Source organism: Hyperolius riggenbachi, chromosome 6, assembly GCF_040937935.1.
Source record: "Hyperolius riggenbachi isolate aHypRig1 chromosome 6, aHypRig1.pri, whole genome shotgun sequence".
Lineage (NCBI taxonomy): Eukaryota > Metazoa > Chordata > Amphibia > Anura > Hyperoliidae > Hyperolius > Hyperolius riggenbachi.
In genome coordinates this window covers 317744139-317766556 of record NC_090651.1, presented here as the reverse complement: position 1 = coordinate 317766556, position 22418 = coordinate 317744139, and the positions used below count along the sequence as shown (strand labels likewise).

At 44.9% G+C, this 22418-nt stretch overlaps 1 protein-coding gene across 1 annotated transcript in view; it reads right to left on the bottom strand.

Moving 5' to 3' along the window:
- The window catches only part of LOC137522186 (galactoside alpha-(1,2)-fucosyltransferase 2-like), a 23015-nt gene extending 7460 nt beyond the window's left edge, over window positions 1-15555 (bottom strand). The window contains exons 1-2 of the mRNA XM_068242217.1: window positions 15487-15555; window positions 1577-1625 (exon numbers count right to left, since the gene is read on the bottom strand). Of these exons, the coding sequence (XP_068098318.1) occupies window positions 1577-1625; window positions 15487-15555 (118 nt within the window). The remainder of the gene's footprint in view (window positions 1-1576; window positions 1626-15486) is intronic.
- Between the last annotated feature and the right edge of the window lie 6863 nt (window positions 15556-22418).

The window sequence follows — 22418 nt, the reverse complement described above, 5'->3', positions numbered from 1 at the left end:
GTAGGCAGCCCCCTCTTCCATGTGTATCATCCATGTAGGCAGCCCCCTCTTCCATGTGTATCATCCATGTAGGCAGCCCCCTCTTCCATGTGTATCATCCATGTAGGCAGCCCCTCTCTTTCATGTACAGCTCTTTTAAGCATCAGCTTCCCTTTTTCATGTGTTGCTCCCCATTTTCAGCCTTCTCTTTCATATGTAGCAACCCCTATTTCATCTTCAGGTATCCCCTTGGGCTGCAGCAACCCAAGGCCTTTGCCTTTATGGCGTTTCCTGAAATCCAGCCCTGGTTCTTATTCTTTCTGGCCTTTTTTTGTTTTGTTTTTAATGTTTTCAAAAAATTAAAAAAAAATTTTTTTTCATTACTAGATTGATAAAGGATAGCAGTTAGAAGAATGCACACCGTCCTCTAGTAACAGGTAGGATGTGCACACGGCTGTCCGGTTCACCAACCAAGGAAACGTGTAGCAAAGGATATATACCTTAAGTATTATGCTCTTTTATTGCGAAGTTTGAAACATTAAACTGTCACATAAATCACCGACATTTAGAAGCGTAACGCCCCTTTCTCAAGTTGTGAGAGTCTGCAAGAGACTTTAAAGCTTCACAATAAAAGAGCATAGTACTTATGGATGGTGCAGGCTAGATTGATAAAGGATGTATTTTATATAGATTGAAACTTTGCTGAGCTGCCCAGTCTTTTTGTTTCTATCATTAGTTTACCTACATATGTATCTGTGAGCTCCGACCTTTAGGTGTTTCCAAAAGGGGGGACACCGAGAGCCCAATATAGTGTAGCATGTACTGGAAAGAGTGGATGTGCAGAAGTAAGTACAGACAGAGGCGCTAAGCTAAGAGACAGACTGCATTAGTTATATGCTCCCTTGTGTTGCCTGAGGAAGTTGGATATACCCACGAAACACGTTGTATGTAAACAAGGGGGGCCTTAATCTACTACCTTGCCTAGGGCCCCATTATATGTAAATTCATCTCTGAAGCACTCTATTTGTAAGTGATTAATCTACCCATTGCAAAAAATAAAAAACAGAAAATTTCACTCATCCCTTCCTAGGCCTCATTCACACTATACGTGTTGCTGTGTGCATTTTAGCAATGTGTATGATGTGCAATCAGCAAGAACATCAGGAGTGCGTAGCCTGCACTGTCTGTGGTTCAGACTGTATGCGCTGCGCAGCAGTGCATGGCAAAATCACACTTCTGCACGCTTTTTGGGCAAAAAACGAAATGCGGACTTACTCACTGTAGTGATGGGATCAGCAGCGCAATGCATGGTAATGCAGATGCTGTGCGATAGCTTGCCTTGTGTTCTGTTTCCTAGTTAGAACGAGACCTTTACTGCACAAAGTAAACCCGAAGTTACGTTCCCTTTAGTCAAAAAGTTTCTCTAAATAATGTTATCGTTGTCTTGTGCATGGCCACCTGACCATCACTGGTCCGTTTTGCTGCCCTCTTACTGGCTCTGAGGGAGGAAGGAGGGGAGTAGTGTTAGGGCTTGTTCACACTATGTGCAGTGCTGTCAGTTATAATGCTCACACAGTTCAAGAAAGCGTTCCCGCACCTGAACTGCCAGAGTCCAAGACATGCAGAGCCTCGTCTGGTCTGCAGAGCTGAAAGGAAATGAAAAGTAAAGGTCACAGAACAGTGGAGAGATTAAAAAAAATGCTCACTATGTGATTTTACAGACGACCGGCAATTTTTTGAGTGGCTAATGGTTGTTTCCACAATCTCGCAACGTGGGTACAAGTGTGTGATCATGTGAACGATATTTGGCAACGGCCATTGACAACAACCGTTATGGTGGATCAGATAGGACTTACGATGTGAGTAATGAAAAAAAAGTTATTTACCTCATGGCCATTGTAATCCTCAGGGCAGACTGTCAGCGTTTTCCTTCCAACTGTCTGGCGCTCTGATAAGGTAATCCACTCATCATTGCTGGCCCGACCCTCCCCTGGGTCGCCTTATCAGACGGCGATTAGAATCACTGCTTTAAAAGATCCAGCGTCTGTGCAGTTCGTCGCCGCTAGTGCAGTTGCGCAGGTATTCTGTGACGTCCGCGGCCGTCCTGCTCCTATCGCTCTGCTGGAACATCATGTGGGCGTGACTACACAACCTCCCACATGACCGAATGAAGTCAGCCGTGCCCCCTCAGCAGAGACGAGCAGTGCTGAGGGAGGTGAGACGCGACTTGTCATAAACTTGTGCTGACACTTTTCATTCAGTTATGAAGCATCCTCACAAATGTAAATGTAAAATAATATTACAAAAACTTTAACATTGCAAGTTTTAAAAATGATAACATATTTAAAAAACTTTATTGTTCTAATGTTAAAAACAACATTTATCGGGTGCCCAAATTTCTGCTTTGGGTGCCGTATTAACGATATTTGGATTAGCGCCTATGGAGCCTCCAAATCATCCATTAACTACGGGTACCCAAATTCCTGCTACCAAGGAAAGAAGGCAGTTAGGGCCCTTTTACACTTAATCAGTTGCTCTCAGTTAAAACGGAAAGAAAACTGATTTTTTAAAGTAATGCCCAAGTTTTCCTATGGCACCTTTCACACTTAATGCGTTTTAACTGAAATATTCTTCTCAATGCACTGCTATGGAAAAAACGCGTACCGACGCGCACTAACGCGTACTAACGCACACTAACGCATACCAACTGATTAAGTGTAAAAGGGCCCTTAGGTTCCTGAACGCTCATCAGACCCTAGACAGCTACTTTGTTGCAGCTACTTGTAGATGATCAGGCTCTTTAGCAGAGTTTAACGAAGTTCCATTTTAGATCTTCATTGAACACTAATCATATTCATAAATATTTTTGTTTGCAAAAATAGAAGAACTGCACACCCCAAGTAATTTCAGCGGACGTGCCTCGGCCACCTCGGTCACCACTCGAGTTGAATCAAATAAAGAAAGAAGTCGGCACCATCCAAAGCTTTTTTAAGGTTGTTTATTTTCAAACTGTCATATAATCCAGCAACGTTTCGGAGCATAAGGCATGCCTTAGGCCCCTTTTACACTTAATCAGTTGGTTTGCGTTAGTGTGCGTTAGTATGCGTTAGTGCGCGTTGGTATGCGTTTTTTCCATAGCAGTGTAAAAGTGTAAAAGAGGCCATAGGAAAACATGAGCATTACTTTGAAAATCAGTTTTCTTTCAGTTATAACTGAGAGCAACTGATTAAGTGTAAAAGGGCCTTACGCTCCGAAACGGTTGCTGAATTATATGACAGTGTGAAAATAAACAACGTAAAAGAGCTTTGGATGGTGCCGGCTTCTTTCATTATTTTTAACATTTTTGTTTAAAATAAACACATTCACTGTTCCATAAACCCATTAAATTATCATCACAAGATCTCAGGGAAATCTTTGACCATTATACTGTAAACAAAACCTCCTATGTTTTAACATCCAAACAGCAGCAATGACAGACATGCAGGACCCGCTAGATAACAGCCAGTTTACAAATAGGCTTGTTGTTTAGACTTGTGAAGCAAGGATGGTGGCTATATATACGTACTCTAACACTGGACTGGGTAACTGATAGGCAGACATATATATGATCTCACCCACCTGCTGTGACAAGCGGCTTCATCATTTCCTGAGACGTTTGTCCTCTACGCTGTGTCTTCTAGGCAGCCAGAGCAGGAACAGAGCACCTGTACCATAAATACCGGCTGGGACAAGGAGAGGGGTGTGATAATATTAACCAGTTATAAACTTTATATCCACCCCTTGAGCAACCACCACATGTTACCATTATAAAATCTACAAGTATGTAGTAAATGCACTTCTGCAATCTTCTGTGCTGATGTTCCAGGGCAGCCAGCTCGACAGCACTACGAGCCAATAAACTTAAGTAGAAGGAATAAGTCTGGAACCATCAGTCTATAATTTATGCTCTTTTATTTAAAGAATATACAAGGTGACATGTGACATGATGAAATAGACATGGGTATGTACAGTGTCAAGCACACAAATAACTATGCTGTGTTCCTTTTTTTATTTATTTCCCGGCCTGACAGAGTTAAAGATCAGGTATGCAAGTACCTTTGCATACCTGCAGTTTCTGTCTGGGTCGGTATGCAGTTTCTGTCTGGGTCGGTACTAGGTCAGACTATAGTGTAACCCTCTCTAATAAAGAATTGCAACCATCAAACACTTTCCTGGCAGAAAAGGGCTTTTGAGAGCAGAGAAGAAGAGATAATTAGGGTCAATAGTTCATATATTTTAGCTCTGGCATACTTCAATGCATGTGTCATTGAGCAGAGAAATAAGACAGTAAATACTTAAAAAGTAGAATTAAAAATAAAATAAAACTGGAATATCTAAAGAAAAATCATTTTTATTAGGAGAATAGATACAATTGTTTATCTGATCAGTTTATTTTCACCTCGTGTTTCCTTTAAGACATAATTGACATGTATCACAGTGACGTTTCGGAGGGTGTACCTCCTTTCTAAAACAAGAAAGCATAGTGCAGGACTTATTCCTTCTACATTATAAAATCTTCCATTACTGTCATAAGCAATGCTGGGCCGAAATTACGCATTAGCGTAATTACGCATCGTAATTCACTACAAATGCACCGTAAGCGTTACGTGTAAGGTTACGGTATTACGCGTACTTAATTACGCGTAGACCATAGGGTTACGTTTTATGCGTAACAAATTACGCGTAAGACAGTAAACTCCCATTGAAATTACACAGTCTGCCGTAATCGCGTAATATTACGCTCCCGTATAATATAAAAAAGCTGCCGACTTTAAGGGTTAATAGCAAAGCCCCCTTAAGTGCTAAGAGCCTCAAATTTGGAGAATATATTAAGGAGATCAGAAGGAATAAGAGGAAAATTTTTTTTTTCAAAAAGACCTTATAGTTTTTGAGAAAATCGATGTTAAAATTTCAAAGGAAAAATATATACATTTAAAAACCTGCCGACTTTAACGGTTAATAGCAAAGCCTGCTTAAAATTTAGGAACACCAAATTCACATGGTATATTAAGGGGATCAGTGGGAATAAGAGGAAAAAATTTTTTTTCAAAAAGACCTTATAGTTTTTGAGAAAATCGATTTTTAAGTTTCAAGGGCGAAAATGTCTTTTAAATGCGGAAAATGTCAGTTTTTTTTGCACAGGTAACAATAGTGTTTTATTTTCATAGATTCCCCCAAGTGGGAAGAGTTTTACTTACTTCGTTCTGAGTGTGGGAAATATAAAAAAAAAACGACGTGGGGTCCCCCCTCCCAGACCTCTTTAACCCCTTGTCCCCCATGCAGACTGGGATAGCCAGAATGTGGAGCACCGGCCGCGTGGGGCTCCGCACCCTGACTATACCAGCCCGCATGGTCCATGGATTGGGGGGTCTCGGAAGGGGAGGGGCAGCCAAGCTTTCCCCTCCCCCTCCGAGCCCTTGTCCAATCCAAGGACAAGGGGCTCTTCTCCACCTCCGATGGGCGGTGGAGGTGGAGGCCGCGATTTCCTGGGGAGGGGTTCATGGTGGCATCTGGGAGTCCCCTTTAAAAAGGGGTCCCCCAGATGCCCACCCCCCTCCCAGGAGAAATGAGTATAGAGGTACTTGTAGTACCCCTTACCCATTTCCTTTAAGAGTTAAAAGTAAATAAACACACAAACACATAGAAAAAGTATTTTAATTGAACAAAAAACATAACCACGAAAAAAGTCCTTTAATATTCTTAATTAACCATTAATACTTACCTGTCCCTTTAAAAGCCAGTTCCCACGCAATATCCTCGGAAATATACTAATCAGTTACAATGTAACAAAGTTATTACAATGTAACAACTTTGTTACATTGTAACTACGCCGCACCCGACGTCACTCACCGCCGCCGCCGCCACCACGTCTGCGCTGCACGGACCGACAGAGCTCTGAGCTATAGCTCAGAGCTCTCTAAGCATCTTTGTATTTGGGCTCCAAGGAGCCCCATTGGTCCTTAGCAGACCAATGGGGTTCCTTCTGATTTGAAGGAACCCCATTGGTCTGCTAAGGACCAATGGGGCTCCTTGGAGCCCAAATACAAAGATGCTTTCGAGAGCTCTGAGCTAATATAGCTCAGAGCTCTGTCGGGTGAAGGGACGCTAAGTCCCCGCCGGCTCCGCTGCCCTCCCCGCCTCTCCCACATGTCACCTATATACATGCTGGCACCCATGGGTGCCAGCATGTATATGAGTGACAGGTGTGGGCGGAGTGGACGGCGGGAGCCGGCGGGGACTAGCGTGTATGCGGTGGCCGGCGGGTGAGCGGCGAGTGACGTCGGGTGCGGTGGTGTTACAAAGTAACAAAGTTGTTACATTGTAATAACTTTGTTACATTGTAACTGATTAGTATATTTCCGAGGATATTGCGTGGGAACTGGCTTTTAAAGGGACAGGTAAGTATTAATGGTTAATTAAGAATATTAAAGGACTTTTTTCGTGGTTATGTTTTTTGTTCAATTAAAATACTTTTTCTATGTGTTTGTGTGTTTATTTACTTTTAACTCTTAAAGGAAATGGGTAAGGGGTACTACAAGTACCTCTATACTCATTTCTCCTGGGAGGGGGGTGGGCATCTGGGGGACCCCTTTTTAAAGGGGACTCCCAGATGCCACCATGAACCCCTCCCCAGGAAATCACGGCCTCCACCTCCACCGCCCATCGGAGGTGGAGAAGAGCCCCTTGTCCTTGGATTGGACAAGGGCTCGGAGGGGGAGGGGAAAGCTTGGCTGCCCCTCCCCTTCCGAGACCCCCCAATCCATGGACCATGCGGGCTGGTATAGTCAGGGTGCGGAGCCCCACGCGGCCGGTGCTCCGCATTCTGGCTATCCCAGTCTGCATGGGGGACAAGGGGTTAAAGAGGTCTGGGAGGGGGGACCCCACGTCGTTTTTTTTTTATATTTCCCACACTCAGAACGAAGTAAGTAAAACTCTTCCCACTTGGGGGAATCTATGAAAATAAAACACTATTGTTACCTGTGCAAAAAAAACTGACATTTTCCGCATTTAAAAGACATTTTCGCCCTTGAAACTTAAAAATCGATTTTCTCAAAAACTATAAGGTCTTTTTGAAAAAAAAATTTTTCCTCTTATTCCCACTGATCCCCTTAATATACCCTGTGAATTTGGTGTTCCTAAATTTTAAGCAGGCTTTGCTATTAACCGTTAAAGTCGGCGGGTTTTTAAATGTATATATTTTTCCTTTGAAACTTTAACATCGATTTTCTCAAAAACTATAAGGTCTTTTTGAAAAAAAATTTTTTCCTCTTATTCCTTCTGATCTCCTTAATATATTCTCCAAATTTGAGGCTCTTAGCACTTAAGGGGGCTTTGCTATTAACCCTTAAAGTCGGCGGCTACCTAACATTGATCCATGAGTCAACTTTTCCGCTTGGCTGCATGACCTTACGCATTAATTGCTAGTAGGATTTTACGCGTAAACCTATAACGTAATTACATGAATTACGGTATACTTACGCGTAATTGCGTAAGTGCTATGCGTAATTATAGACATGTACCGAAATTGACTGTCTTTGCCGTAAGCGTAATTTCGTAATGCGTAATTGCGTAAAATTACGCGTAATGATCCGTAAGCGTAGCTTTCTCCATTACGACCAGCACTGGTCATAAGCATGCTATATGGTCCTCCCACGCTAGGGGCAGACAGACAGACCAACTCCATAGCCAGGGGTGCAGGGTCACATCCTGCTCTGCATCCAGAGAACTCCCTCAGCTGCACTGGCTGCTCGGAAGGACTTCCTGCATTGGCTGGGTTGAGTGGTCTGCTGTAGGGTGGCAAGCTGTATCCATAGCAGCTGGAAGTAAGAGTGACTGTAAGGATTATCGCCTGATAATTGCTGGCCCTCTATCAGCCTAAGATTCACTATACCTTCAGGCAACTTGTTCCATTGCCTTTAGCAGCCATTACCAACTAGAGATGGCCCGAACCTCCGATTTTAGGTGGCCAGAACAGTTTAAAAACCATTTTCCTTTTCCATTTTAAAAATCAATTTTCTGAAAAACTATAAGGTCTTTTTTGACTTTTACCCATTATTCTCCGTAACATACAGTATGTAGCAATTTTGGTGACAATAGCATGTATGAGGACTTTGCTATTCGAATCACCGCTAAAGTTGGCACTAAAAAATGCAAACAATACATGAAAATTACATGAAATTACGAATGGATTACACTCCATTCAATTTACAAATCGGAATTACGGATGGGCGTAGTTAAAAAAAAAAGGCAAAATTTTGCATAATCGTAATTAGCTGATTATGATCATCACTTGTCACACACTTAAATTATTTGGGTTGTAAGTGCCTATTCTGCACTGGTTTAGTGCAAATATTGTCTTTTCATCAACAAAATAATTTTTCAGCACCTGGCAATTAAAAACTACCAAAAAGAAGTAATATAAAAATTATTTTAAAACGTGTTTTATTGATAAGGTGTGATAATATCTCCTATGATAAAATTCAGAGTAAAAGTAAATTGAATGGGACTCTTGTCTTGTGGCTGGGGGGGAGGAGAGAGAGATTCTTTCCCTCTTTCCTTCCGTGTTACCTTTAGAATTTTGAGGTTCTACCCTTTTCTCACTCTACAATATATTGTGGTTGTGGTTCTTATCTGGTATCTTATCATTATTATATCTTTAGCCACTTTTCTCTTAGGAAGTGAGAGAGAATACCACAGCTAGAGACAATGGCATTGCAATAGTAGCAGCCGCATTGGGGCCCTTGGGTCAGAGGGGGTCCAAGGGGCCCTCTCTCAAGCGCAATATTAGCTCTCTATTGGCCCTGTGTTGGTAATAATCACTTCTATAGATGCTTTAAATAGTGGTAATCATTAACAAACTGTTTCCCATCCCCTACTTGCACCTCTGACACTGTGGTTGTCCTTTGCAGGTTTTGGTGTTCTGCCTCTGTATCAATTGTTATGGATAGAGTGCTTGGGGGGCCCCATGTAAAACTTGCACCCGGACCCATAGCTCCTTAGCTACGCCACTGGCTGGAGACACAAATAAAGATAAAAACCCAAATGAAAGGTATATCTTTTTCTTATTACTAATATTGAATTTCTGGTTGCAGCTTAGTTGTAGATGTTATTTGGCACATAGTTCTGGAGATCCAAAATGATCTTAGCATGCCATGAAATACATTCAATTGGGAGGCTTTTTTGCAGTATAGGAAAGTGTCATCCAATTAGATTGTGAGCCTTTGGCAGGGCCCTGTCTCCATGTGTATCATATTTGATTGTGCACTTTACCCACAGCATAATGTGAACTTGTATTATTGGGACTATCACTCCAGTGTATGATCTGGCATTGTATTACTCCCTGTATTGTGTTGTGTATCTTATTGCTTATTACCTGTATTGTGTTGTCAGTCACCCCTGTTATCACTGTTATTTAAAAAAACAGAGCTAACACGTAGTAATATGTCCCTTTGAGGGCTAAAACAACAAATTGGAATTATCAAGAAAAGGTGCCCTCCATAGGGACTGTCAATAATATATCACACCTGTTAGGCTTGTCTGGTCACCTGCTATGAGTCAGGCTGTATGCTCATATGACTGACCTATAACTCAGCCCTAACGCCTGCGGAAACTCCTGCCTACTAAAAACTACAATGCCCTGCAGGCAGATGTAGCATACAAACCGGCAGACAGCAATCACCAAACACAGTAATGAGCAATGCAAACACAGTATACTGAATAGCCACCTGAGGCCTATAGGCTGGGGCAATCCAGACGATGGCAAGATAGGAGGTAGTGGCAGAGATATAATCACTAGACAGTTGCGTGATCAAACAGGCCGGAGTCAGTCCAGGCAGCGTTCATGGAAATCCTTTAACAAGCAAGGGTCGTCAACAGGTAATCCAATACAGAATTGTGGTCAGGTTCAGGCTGGGTCGGTAACGGTAAAGCAATCTGGAAGAAACTTAGTCAAGAGACAGACACAAGTCGGCAGCAAGAAAAGCACTTGTTATGAGCGCAATCTCAGCAACAAGCCCAGCATAGGCTATCATGGGCGATGACAGAGGGCGCTCACCTTTCATTTATACTAGGACTAACCAATCAGAAAGTAAAGGAATCCAAAGTGACCAATAAGCAGAGAGAGTGTCAGCAGAGATGCTGACATGCAAAGCACAAATGTGGTTAATGTTTACGGCGGTGGAGCGCGTACTGAGAGCACGTTGGTCGCTTATCTAATGGGGGCTGAGGGCCATGCGCTCCAGTAACGTCAGAGACAGGCTGAGACCCAGAGGCTTGCGCCTCAGCGTGGGTCTTGTCGTTTATGCCGCCATGAGGGCCACCAGATCTTACAACACCAAAACATCCACAGTTGGTGAAAAATTGTCAAAATGTATTAAGGATATATCCAACAAAACAATTAAAAACAATTAAAATCCCCCACCATATGCAAGTAGAACTGCCCGAAAGGCCCCAACACTCAAGACCCTTCTGACATGAGCCACTTTTCACAGGAGGGGGCTACTCATGGCATGGTGCGTAACCAGTGCAGTTTCTAGGTTAAAATGCACCCAGGGCGATGGTGTAAAAAATGCACCCCCCCCCCCCGAGCAAGGTATGGGTGCGCGCAGTATAGGTTAGCCAGGTCTAGTTGCACTTAGTATAGGTCCCCCCAGTATAGGTAGCCAAGATTAGGGCGCAGAATTCATTCAGCTGTCATGCTTAATTGTGTTTGAATCAGAAAGAAATAAGAAAAGGGGAATACATGGCAGTGACTGCAAGCCAGATAACTACATATTAAGGTGTTGGGGAGGTTGTGGGCCCTGTGGCGCCTCTTAGTCTAATAGCAATCAGTGTGTGATGGCTGGGGTGGGAGGGATGGAGGGGCACTCTTTGGTGTCTCAGCCTTGGGTGCTGGAGGACCTTGTCCCGGCTCTGCCTATCTTCATGTGCCATCTGAGGTGAGCAGGTGGTACATATTTTCTTTATATATCTTTGGAGCCTCCTGCACATGTTCCTTTTATTCCCCATATATTTGCTGTGGTGCACAGTCCCAATGGTTTGTGCCCTCTTGGGCCATTTTGATGTATGTACTTATTAATCTGGTCTTGTTCTATTCCAGTGAGGGCTAACCTTGGCACTCCAGCTGTGACAAAACTACAAATCCCATCATGCCTCTGCCTCCCCGAGTTATGCTTAGAGCTGTCAGAGTATTGCAATGCCTCATGGGACTTGAAGTTCCACCACAGCTGGAGTGCCAAGGTTAGCCATCACTGTTCTATTCAATTCTATTTTGGTACGTTCATATGTTTGACCACTGGGGGGCGCCTAAGCACCATGCGTCCCATTGTATTCTTATATATGTGAATTTGATTTTCTTTTTGATTAACATTTTTCAATTTTTATATATCTTTAGGCGCTAGCTGCTATACATTACTTTGCTCAGTTGGCTCACGACATCAAACAGCAATATTACCCTAACTTCTGGCACTGTATTTTTTTATTCTTTATTTATTGTATTTATAAAGCGCCAACATATTACTCAGCGTTGTACATTAGTTAAGGTTACAGACAATATTTAGGGGTGTAGACAAATGTATGTACAGCGCTCACACCCTATATGTGCTTGACCCCTCAATACACACTCTAATTATAGCCCTTGGTAGTATAAATAAGAAAGTCCACCACAAACATTTTAGAGTCTCTATAGCAATCTTATTGGACCAGTCCAAAGCACAAAATCATAATCACTCCTAGGGAATAGAAGTAAAATATACTCTCACCGATGTTCAATGGCTGATAAAATTGTATATCAGCAAAGCCACATTCAAATGCAGAAGTCTGGCTCTAACACTTGTGCTTCTCCCTGTATATACAGTAGCTCAAACAGAAAAGACAGGAGGGCACAAAGCGTAATCCGGTATGCAGCAGGGTAAATCGCTTCCTCCACAAGCTGTATTAACCACAGTGATCCTTCCTCCTCCACAGACAGTGTCAGTGCACCCACATATAATGCTAGTATAAGTTGTGCTCACTGGACAGCTGGGCTGACAGTACAGACCAGCTAGAATCGCTTAGTATGATGTTTTACACTCCGCTTAACTTCTTGTACAGCTGCACCTTTAAAACTCAGAAACAGAGCTGGAATGAGATGGTGGACACCCTTTTATGAGATGGAGGACACCCTTTTACTAGGGCAGGAACAGTTGCACTGTTCCTGCCCTAGTAAAATGGTGTCCTCCATCTCATCTCATCCAATCTGATGGTGATCAGAATGGATCTACCATGATGCCAGTTGGAGTTCCCGTTCAGTGACAGGCTTTTTTGTGGCCAGCATAAATTCTTGCCAGACCCGCTGCTACTTCTGTGTAGTCTTTCAGTGACCACATCAGGATATTATGGATGGCTTGAAGCTGTAAATTGTGGCCGCTCTCTTCAGAAATGCTACGAGGTAAATTGTGCGCTGCCAGAGAAGATTGTGGTGTACCGAGATGGAGTGTCAGATGGACAGCTCAGCACAGTGCAGAATTATGAGATCCCGCAGTTGCAGACCTACTTTGGTACTTTTGAAAATTATTCCTCTTGCATAATTGTCAACATAATGCAGAAAAGGATCAGTAACAATCTGTACTGCTCTGCATCCTGAGTATTTGTCATCCCTGCTCTTTTGTACCGTTTTGGACCACACTGTCACCACCACCAACCGCGACTGGGTGGATTTCTTCCTGCTCTCCCACGATGTCATGCAAGGATAAGGCATTCCCACTCACGATATATATGATGATGAACACTGCAAAGCTCAACCCTGACCATCTACAAAGGCGGACTTTCAAATTGTGCCACATGTACTGGAAATGGCCTGGGACCATCCGAGTGCCAGCACCCTGCAAATATGTCCACAAGCTGGCTTTCCTGTCCGGGCAGCTCCTTCACCATGAGCCTTCCTTTCAGCTGTGTGATAAGCTCATTTTTCTTTAAGTGTTGGGAACAACCGGCATCATTTTTTGCCCATTGCACACACAATTATTTTGCTTTGAATAGCCTTTCCTTTTGTTTTTATTGTTCTGCCCAGGGATCATGCTCTAGATCTCTTTCAAAACTGATTTAGATTGAAATATTCTTTATTTTTGTTTAATTTTTTTTTTGGGGGGGAGGGGGGGGTATAACAATACAAAATAAACCAAACAACAGTTAATGTGCTTTGTGGAAGTTTCCCACTCAACCGGGCTTGGGCATCACAGTAAGCTTGCTGAGGGAGGCATACAAACATCAAGAGGAGCTAAGTGTTTAAAAGTGGTGAGACCTCTGCTAACAGTTCCACCACTTTGTGCTTACAGCGAGGGTCTAGTAGAATTGCCACCCACTACAGGTCGTTCTCCTTTAACTATTTTTATGGGTCCCTCCCTCAACAGGCAGGACAGCATGAAAGACTAGAGATGGCCTAAACCTCTGATTTTCAGTTCGCGAACCGCAAACGCAATTTTCTGCAAAAGTTCGGTTCGCGTGAACTTTCGCGAACTGCAATAGACTTCAGTGGGGAGGAGAAATTTGAAAACTAGAAACACTTATGCTGGCCACAAAAGTGATGGAAAAGATGTTTCAAGGGGTTGAACATCTGAGTTTTTGCATGGAGCAGTGGGATAGACGGCAAAAGTCCCGGGGAAAAATCTGGATTTAACGCAAAGCAGCGTTTTAAGGGAATCACATTGAATGCTAAATTGCAGGCCTAAAGTGCTTTAAAACATCTTGCATGTGTATACATCAATCAGGGAGTGTAATTAGAGTACTGCTTCACACTGACACACCAAACTCACTGTGTAACGCACCGCAAACCGCTGTTTGCGTAGCTACGGCAGTGCTGGAATACTGCGCACCATGGCGAGATTGCTCTTCCTCAGTGATATCAGGCGATGTCTGACTGCCTTATCAACTTTCAATGGTTCTTTCTCTTCCATTGTTAAAGCTTACATCTATTTTTTTAAAATTACATTTTCTGCTTGCTGTTCAGTACCTTCAACGAGAATCTATTATGGAGGGCAAGTCTGCCATTGTGACCACGGGTAATGGCCGGGGAATTAGGGTTCAATTCCGGTCCGGAGTGGGAGCCTGAGAACCGGCTACCACCACCACACATCCAAGTAAGGACCCATTTGCTGTATAAGTAATGTACCTGGCCGTGCTCACGTAGGTAGGTGGGTGCACTGAAGTAAACAACAGGTAGGTATATGCAGTGATGGGTATTACAATGTGCACCTGTCACACACAGACAGGTACCGGACAGGCACAGTGACACTGCGTGCGCTCACGTAGGTAGGTGGGTGCACTGAATGATGGGTATTACAAATCTGCACCTGGCACAGTAATAATTATACCACCAAGGGGTCAAAGGCCAGCTGCGACTGACTGACAGGGCTGTATATAATGCAAGTGGGCCACACACACAAAAAAATAGATCACAAGAACAAGATTAGCTCTCAAAAGAGCTGTTGTTGGGTGTTTTTTTAGCAATAGGAATCAGCAAGGAGCAAGCTAACAAGCCTACAAGAGCCTAACTAAGCTTTCACTATAAGAGTCTGCAACAGCTCTCCCTTCTCTAATTACTGCAGTGAGTGAAAAGCCTGATGCTGCCTGCCTTTTATAAGGGGGGAGTGGCTTCAGGAGGGAGTGTAGCCTGATTGGCTATAATGTGCCTGCTGACTGTGAGGTAGAGGGTCAAAGTTGACCCTAATGATGCACTATGGGGGCAAATCGAACTTCCGCAAAAGTTTGCAGGTCTCCGCGAACACGAACCACGGAAGTGTGCCAGGAACCGTTCGCCGGCGAACCGTTCAGGCCATCTCTATGAAAGACACCATTTGAACAAGGATGGATGCCGATATAGCCAGCTCCTCTTCCTGACTGAGGTCACAAAAGGTCTCCTCCTCCCCCCAGACCCCTCAGTGTCAGTGTTCTGTCTGTGGAGTATCACACGACACACAGCTATGCAATGGTGCAAACACAATACAGTGATAACAGAGGCCCTAGAGCTCCACCATGCTAACTAGTTATGCGACCATGCAACCATGCGAGATTGGGCGGTAACAGGTCTGTAAGGCCCTTTAGCTGTGCCGGTGCTGCATGTGCACTCAACTGAACGGACCAGCTTGGTCATTGTTATTTATAAAAAAAGAGTATTTGTTTTTTGTTTTTTTTTAAATGTCAATGTCATTTATCCAAAAAATGTACACACGTTCATGTGTGTAGTGACGCCTAACTGAGACATATTAGGTGGCGTAACATCCTTAACACCTTAATCTTGTAACAATAATGGTTGTGGATCAGTAAATTCACCACAAACATGTGAATAAGTCCTGCGACATCTGAAGTGGAGCGGCTGTATTGCTAGTAGTAGTGGTGGTGGTGGCTGCCGGCTGAGTGGTAAGTAGTTGTGGGGTGCCTGAATCAGAGCAGGAGGAGGAAGGTATGTCACGGCTCCATGCGGAAGCTACGTACTCGGAACCAGTCAACTACGTCCTCGGAATTTTGTGGGTTGAGGGTACGTGCCCTCTGAACACTGTGCATTGGTCGAGGGCCACACAAAATCACACCAGCACAACCCCGAAAAGACTTGCAGGGTGGCCTGCCTCTGCCTGTTATTTTTCTATATTGGGGGAATGCAGTAGTACTAAGAATATTCAATAGTGGTAGACAGTGTGTGTAATTACAAAGAGGCACACAATCAGTGTCAAATACACAGCAGCTGTGTGTAATTGTATAACGCAGGGCTGTGTACTCTGTGTAACACACACAGAGAGATATCCTCAGGGGCGTAGCAATAGGCCCTGCAGCGCCTGCGCCCGCGGGGGGGGCCCGCCCCCCCCCCCCCCCCCCCGGGGCCCGCTCGGGGCCGTTTTTTGGGGGCTGGAGGGGTGGCAGCATGAGGGGAAAGCCTTGCCCACAGTCGGCGGGGAGAGGGGAAGTTCCCCCCTCTCCCTCACCTCGGGGCTCTCCCCTCTGCGCCCCCCTCCAGCTAGTGAATGTGTGTGGGCAGCGGGCAGCAGCGGCGGCGGGATACATACCTTCTTCCTTGCGTTCCATCGCCGCCTTCTCGCTCTAGCGGCTGACGTCACTTCCGGAAGCGGAAGTGACGGCAGCCGCTAGAGCGAGAAGGCGGCGATGGAACGCAAGGAAGAAGGTATGTATCCCGCCGCCGCTGACGTCACTGCAGGGGGATTTTCAGGTGTCTGCTGCCCATATTACGATTTTCTGGTCACTGCTACCCACATTGTGATTTTCAGGTGTCTGCTGCCCACATTATGATTTTCAGGTGTCTGCTGCCCACATTGCGATTTTCTGGTGTCTGCTGCCCATATTACGATTTTCTGGTCACTGCTACCCACATTGTGATTTTCAGGTGTCTGCTGCCCACATTACGATTTTCTGGTGTCTGCTGCCCATATTACGATTTTCTGGTGTCTGCTGCCCACATTACGATTTTCTGGTGTCTGCTGCCCACATTGCGATTTTCAGGTGTCTGCTGCCCACATTATGATTTTCTGGTGTCTGCTGCCCATATTACGATTTTCTGGTGTCTGCTGCCCATATTACGATTTTCTGGTGTCTGCTGCCCACATTACGATTTTCAGGTGTCTGCTGCCCACATTACGATTTTCAGGTGTCTGCTGCCCACATTACGATTTTCAGGTGTCTGCTGCCCACTTTATGATTTTCTGGTGTCTGCTGCCCACATTAGGATTTTCTGGTGACAGCTGCCTACATTGCGATTTTCAGGTGTCTGCTGCTCACATTGCGATTTTCTGGTGACTGTTGCCCACATTGCGATTTTCTGGTGACTGCTGCCCACATTGCGATTTTCTGGTGACTGCTGCCCACATAAGGATTTTCTGGTGACTGCTGCCCACATTAGGATTTTCTGGTGTCTGCTGTCCACATTACGATTTTCAGGTGTCTGCTGCCCACATTGCGATTTTCAGGTGTCTGCTGCCCACATTACGATATTCTGGTGACTGCTGCCCACATTAGGATTTTCTGGTGACTGATGCCCACATTGCGATTTTCTGGTGACTGCTGCCCACATTACGATTTTCTGGTCACTGCTGCCCACATTGCGATTTTCTGGTGTCTGCTGCCCACATTACGATTTTCAGGTGTCTGCTGCCCACATTACGATTTTCTGTCCCACATTACGATATTCTGGTGAACGCTGCCCACATTACAATTGTCTGGTGAATGCTGTCCACGTTACAATTTTCTGGTGACTACTGCTCACGTTACGATTTTCTGGTGACTGGTGCCCACATTACGATTTTCTGGTGAACTCTGCCCACATTATGATTTTCTGGTGAACTCTGCCCACATTATGATTTTCTGGTGAACGCTGCCCACATTACGATTGTCTGGTGAATGCTGTCCACGTTACAATTTTCTGGTGACTGGTGCCCACATTACGATTTTCTGGTGAACTCTGCCCACATTATGATTTTCTAAAGGCCCACATTACGATTTTCTGGTGAACTCTGCCCACATTACGATTTTCTGGCCCACATTACGATTGTCTGGTAAAATGCTGCCCACTTTACAATTAATTTACAGTGAAACGCTGCCCCATTACGATTATTTGGCACCTATGGGGGGGGGGGGGCCCATCCAAATATACAATAGATACAGTGTGAAGCTAAGCACAGCTTATGATAGACTATGTGCTGGCTTGCTTGCAATAGTTAGAAGATAGTAGAACTACAAGGCCCAGCAAATGACTGTGGACTGTATGCAGTGTGTGTAACCCACACAAACAGATATCAATAACAGATACAGTAGCAAGCTAAGCACAGCTTATGATAGACAGTGTGCTGGCTTGCTTGCAATATAGATAGAAGCGTATAGTAGAACTACACAGCCCAGCAATGACTGTGGCTGGCCTTTATGCAGTGTGACCAGTGTCTCACACACAAAAAAAACAACAAATAGAACAATATGAGCTCTCAAAAGAGGTTTCGATTTGGGGTGCTTTCAGCGATAAACCGAAGCGCCTAGCTAACTGTCCCTGTCTCTGCAGCAATGTCTCTCCCTTCCACTCACTACAGCAGCAGCACCAGACTGAGAACATGGCCGGCGCTTCTGCGTTTTTTATGGGGGCGGAGGTCCGTGGGTGAGTGCAGCCTGATTGGCTGCCATGTGTCTGCTGTCTATGATGTAAGGGGTCAAAGTTTAGCCCAATGACGAGGTAAAGGGGGCACATCGAACATCTCTATCTTTTTGCTACCCGCCGTGAACGTGAACAGCTGATGTTCGCCGGAACTGTTTTCCGGCGAACCGTTCGGGCCATCTCTACTTGTCTGTTACCACCTCTCCGGCGGCACTGAAGGCTTGCTCTGAAAGTACACTGGATGGCGGACAACTCATAACCTTGCACTATGGCATAGACACACTAAGTACACAGCAACAGTATCTCACCCACTGCTTCTTTAAAAAACAAAATAAGCACAGTCTTAAAAATACTTTTGTTTTTGAATAGAAGGACTATGCAGTATGCAGCCTGCTGAAGCTGCTTGTATTTTTGGAGAATGGAGATCTCAAACCCCCAAAAAACTCAACAAAAGAGAAAAGCAGAATACTGTGTGCTTTGTCTTTGCACAGATGTACTACTACTAATATGATATCTAGTATGTAGCTTGCTCCGTTAGCACTAAGCACTGACTGCACCTCTGCAACAGCTAAAGTGCACCACGTGGACACACTGAACAGCAATATCACAAGATCAAAACACAGTCTTTAGAGCTCTGGGGGTTATGTAGAAACTCCACTGGGGACACAGAACACAGGTCTAGCTAACGCTTTCCCTATCTGCAGAAATGCTCTGTCCCTAGTCTCCTTCACAGAAGCCAAACACAGACTGCAAAATGGCTGCTGTGCTGGCTTTCTGATAGGTGGGGGCAGGGGAGGCGGTCCAGGTGGGAGGGATATCTGATTGGCTGCCATGTGTCTGCTGATGCTGATTCTGGGGTGAGGGGTCAATTTTTGGCTCCATTATAATGTGTAGGGGGAGGGTTGAACACGCCATATGTTTGCAAACAGACGCAAGGTTATTTATGGAAAATGCAATGAAGTTGAAACGGATACAATCGGGGGTACTGACAATCGATCCCAAATCATCATTTATAAGATAAGTGATGTACGCGTCTATGCAGAGCAGGAGACCGGCGGCAAGTGAGTGATCGACAATTGGAACCAGGGAGGTGAGTAGCTATTTACAGCGTTTCCCTGCGCAATACTCTGCATCTGAGGGGGGAGCACGGAGGGAGGCCCGGGGAGAGGAAGGGAGGGAGAGGTCGGGCTCCATTATGGGGGGGACCTACCTACCTACCCTATACTGGGGGCAGCTACCTAATCTAAACTATACTTGGGGAGCACCTACCTAACCTATACTGGGGGGCAGCTACCTATCTAACCTATACTGGGGGGCAGCTTCCAATCTAACCTATACTGGGGGCAGCTACCTATCTAACCTATACTGGGGGGCAGCTTCCAATCTAACCTATACTGGGGGCAGCTACCTATCTGACCTATACTGGGGGGCAGCTACCAATCTAACCTATACTGGGGGCAGCTACCTAATCTAACCTATACTGGGGAGCAGCTACCTATCTAACCTATACGGGGGGCACCTACCTAATCTAACCTATACTGGGGGCAGCTACCAATCTAACCTATACTGGGGGGAAGCTACCTAATCTAACCTATACTGGGGGGAAGCTACCTAATCTAACCTATACTGGGGGTCAGCTACCTATCTAACCAATGCTGGGGGGCAGCTATTTAACCTATACTGGGGGGGGGGGGGGGGCAGCTACCTATCTAACCTATACTGGGGGGCACCTACCTAATGTAACCTATACTGGGGGGCAGCTACCTATCTAACCTATACTGGGGGCAGCTACCAATCTAACCTATATTGGGGGCAGCTACCTATCTAACCTATACTGGGGGCACTTACTTATCTAACCTGTATTGGGGGCACCTACCTACCTAGCTAGCCTATACTGGTGGCAACTATACTGGCTACCTATATTGGAGGCATCTACCTAACTAACCTATAGTGGGGGCACCTACCTATCTAACCTATGCTGGGGGCAACTATTCTGGCTACCTATATTAGAGGCACCCACCTAGCTAACCTGTACTGGGAGCACCCACCTATCTAACTTATACCAGGGGCGCCTGCCTATCTAACCCATACTGGAGGCAAATATACTGGCTACCTATACTAGAGGCACCTACCTGGCTAACCTATACTGGGGCGACTACAGTGGGTTGCAAAAGTATTCGGCCCCCTTAAAGTTTTCCACATTTTGTCACATTACTGCCACAAACATGCATCAATTTTATTGGAATTCCACATGAGAGACCAACACAAAGTGGTGTACACATGAGAAGTGGAACGAAAATCATACATGATTCCAAAATTTTTTTTTACAAATAAATAACTGCAAAGTGGTGTGTGCATAATTATTTGCCCCCCTTTGATCTGAGTGCAGTCAGTTGCCTATAGACATTGCCTGATGAGTGCTAATGACTAAATCGAGTGCACCTGTGTGTAATCTAATGTCAGTACAAATACAGCTGCTCTGTGAGGGCCTCAGAGGTTGTCTAAGAGAATATTGGGAGCAACAACACTGTGATGTCCAAAGAACACACAAGACAGGTCAGGGATAAAGTTATTGAGAAATTTAAAGCAGGCTTAGGCTACAAAAAGATTTCCAAAGCCTTTAACATCCCACGGAGCACTGTTCAAGCGATCATTCAGAAATGGAAGGAGTATGGCACAACTGTAAACCTACCAAGACAAGGCCATCCACCTAAACTTACAGGCCAGGCAAGGAGAGCGCTGATCAGAAATGCAGTCAAGAGGCCCATGGTGACTCTGGACAAGCTGCAGAGATCTACAGCTCAGGTGGGAGGCTCTGTCCATAGGACAACTATTAGTCATGCACTGTACAAAGTTGGCCTTTATGGAAGAGTGGCAAGAAGAAAGGCATTGTTAACAGAAAGCATAAGAAGTCCCATTTGCAGTTTGCCACAAGCCATGTGGGGGACACAGCAAACATGTGGAAGAAGGTGCTCTGGTCAGATGAGACCAAAATGGAACTTTTTGGCCAAAATGCAAAACGCTATGTGTGGGGGAAAACTAACACTGTACATCACTCTAAACACACCATCCCCACTGTCAAATATGGTGGTGGCAGCATCATGCTCAGGGGGTACATCTCTTCAGCAGGGACAGGGAAGCTGGTCAGAGTTGATGGGAAGATGGATGGAGCCAAATACAGGGCAAACTTGGAAGAAAACCTCTTGGAGACTGCAAAAGACTTGAGACTGGGGCGGAGGTTCACCTTCCAGCAGGACAATGACCCTAAACATAAAGCCAGCCCAACAATGGAATGGTTTAAAACAAAACATATCTATGTGTTAGAATGGCCTAGTCAAAGTCAAGATCTAAATCCAATCGAGAATCTGTGGCAAGATCTGAAAACTGCTGTTCACAAACGCTGTCCATCTAATCTGACTGAGCTGGAGCTGTTTTGCAAAGAAGAATGGGCAAGGATTTCAGTCTCTAGATGTGCAAAGCTGGTAGAGACATACCCTAAAAGACTGGCAGCTGTAATTGCAGAAAAGGTGGTTCTACAAAGTATTGACTCAGGGGGCCGAATAATTACGCACACCCCACTTTGCAGTTATTTATTTGTAAAAAATGTTTGGAATGATGAATGATTTTCGATCCACTTCTCACATGTACACCACTTTGTATTGGTCTTTCACATGGAATTCCAATAAAATTGATGCATGTTTGTGGCAGTAATGTGACAAAATGTGGAAAACTTTAAGGGGGCCGAATACTTTTGCACCTATGCCTGGCTACCTATACTGGGGGGACCTATAGCTGGCTACCTATACTGGGGGGACCTATAGCTGGCTACCTATACTGGGATACCTATTCCTGGCTACCTATACTGTGGGAACCTATACTGAGTGCAACTAGACCTGGCTAACCTATACTGCGGGCACCTATACCTGGCACCGTGGGGGGACGCAATTTTTACACCCTCGTTACTTATGTAACGTCTCTTCTGCAGTACTTTACAGACTACATAAGTATACAAACTCCAAATCATTGGACCGTGGGCCCCAAGCTGAAATTTCTCTGGTGAGCCCTCAGTGCCCCAGTCCGACCCTGACAGTAGTTCACCTGGCTGTTTTTCTTTTTCTTGCTATTGTTATATTGCAATTCTGTGTGTCCAGTGCGCACATTAGCTGTTGGAGACAGGTCTGCTGGTCCTAGTAGATTTGATTGGCCCAATAGGCTGCCTGTCACTTGACAGGAAGCTTGACAGGCAGCCTATTGGGCCAATCAAAGTGCGGGGATAATG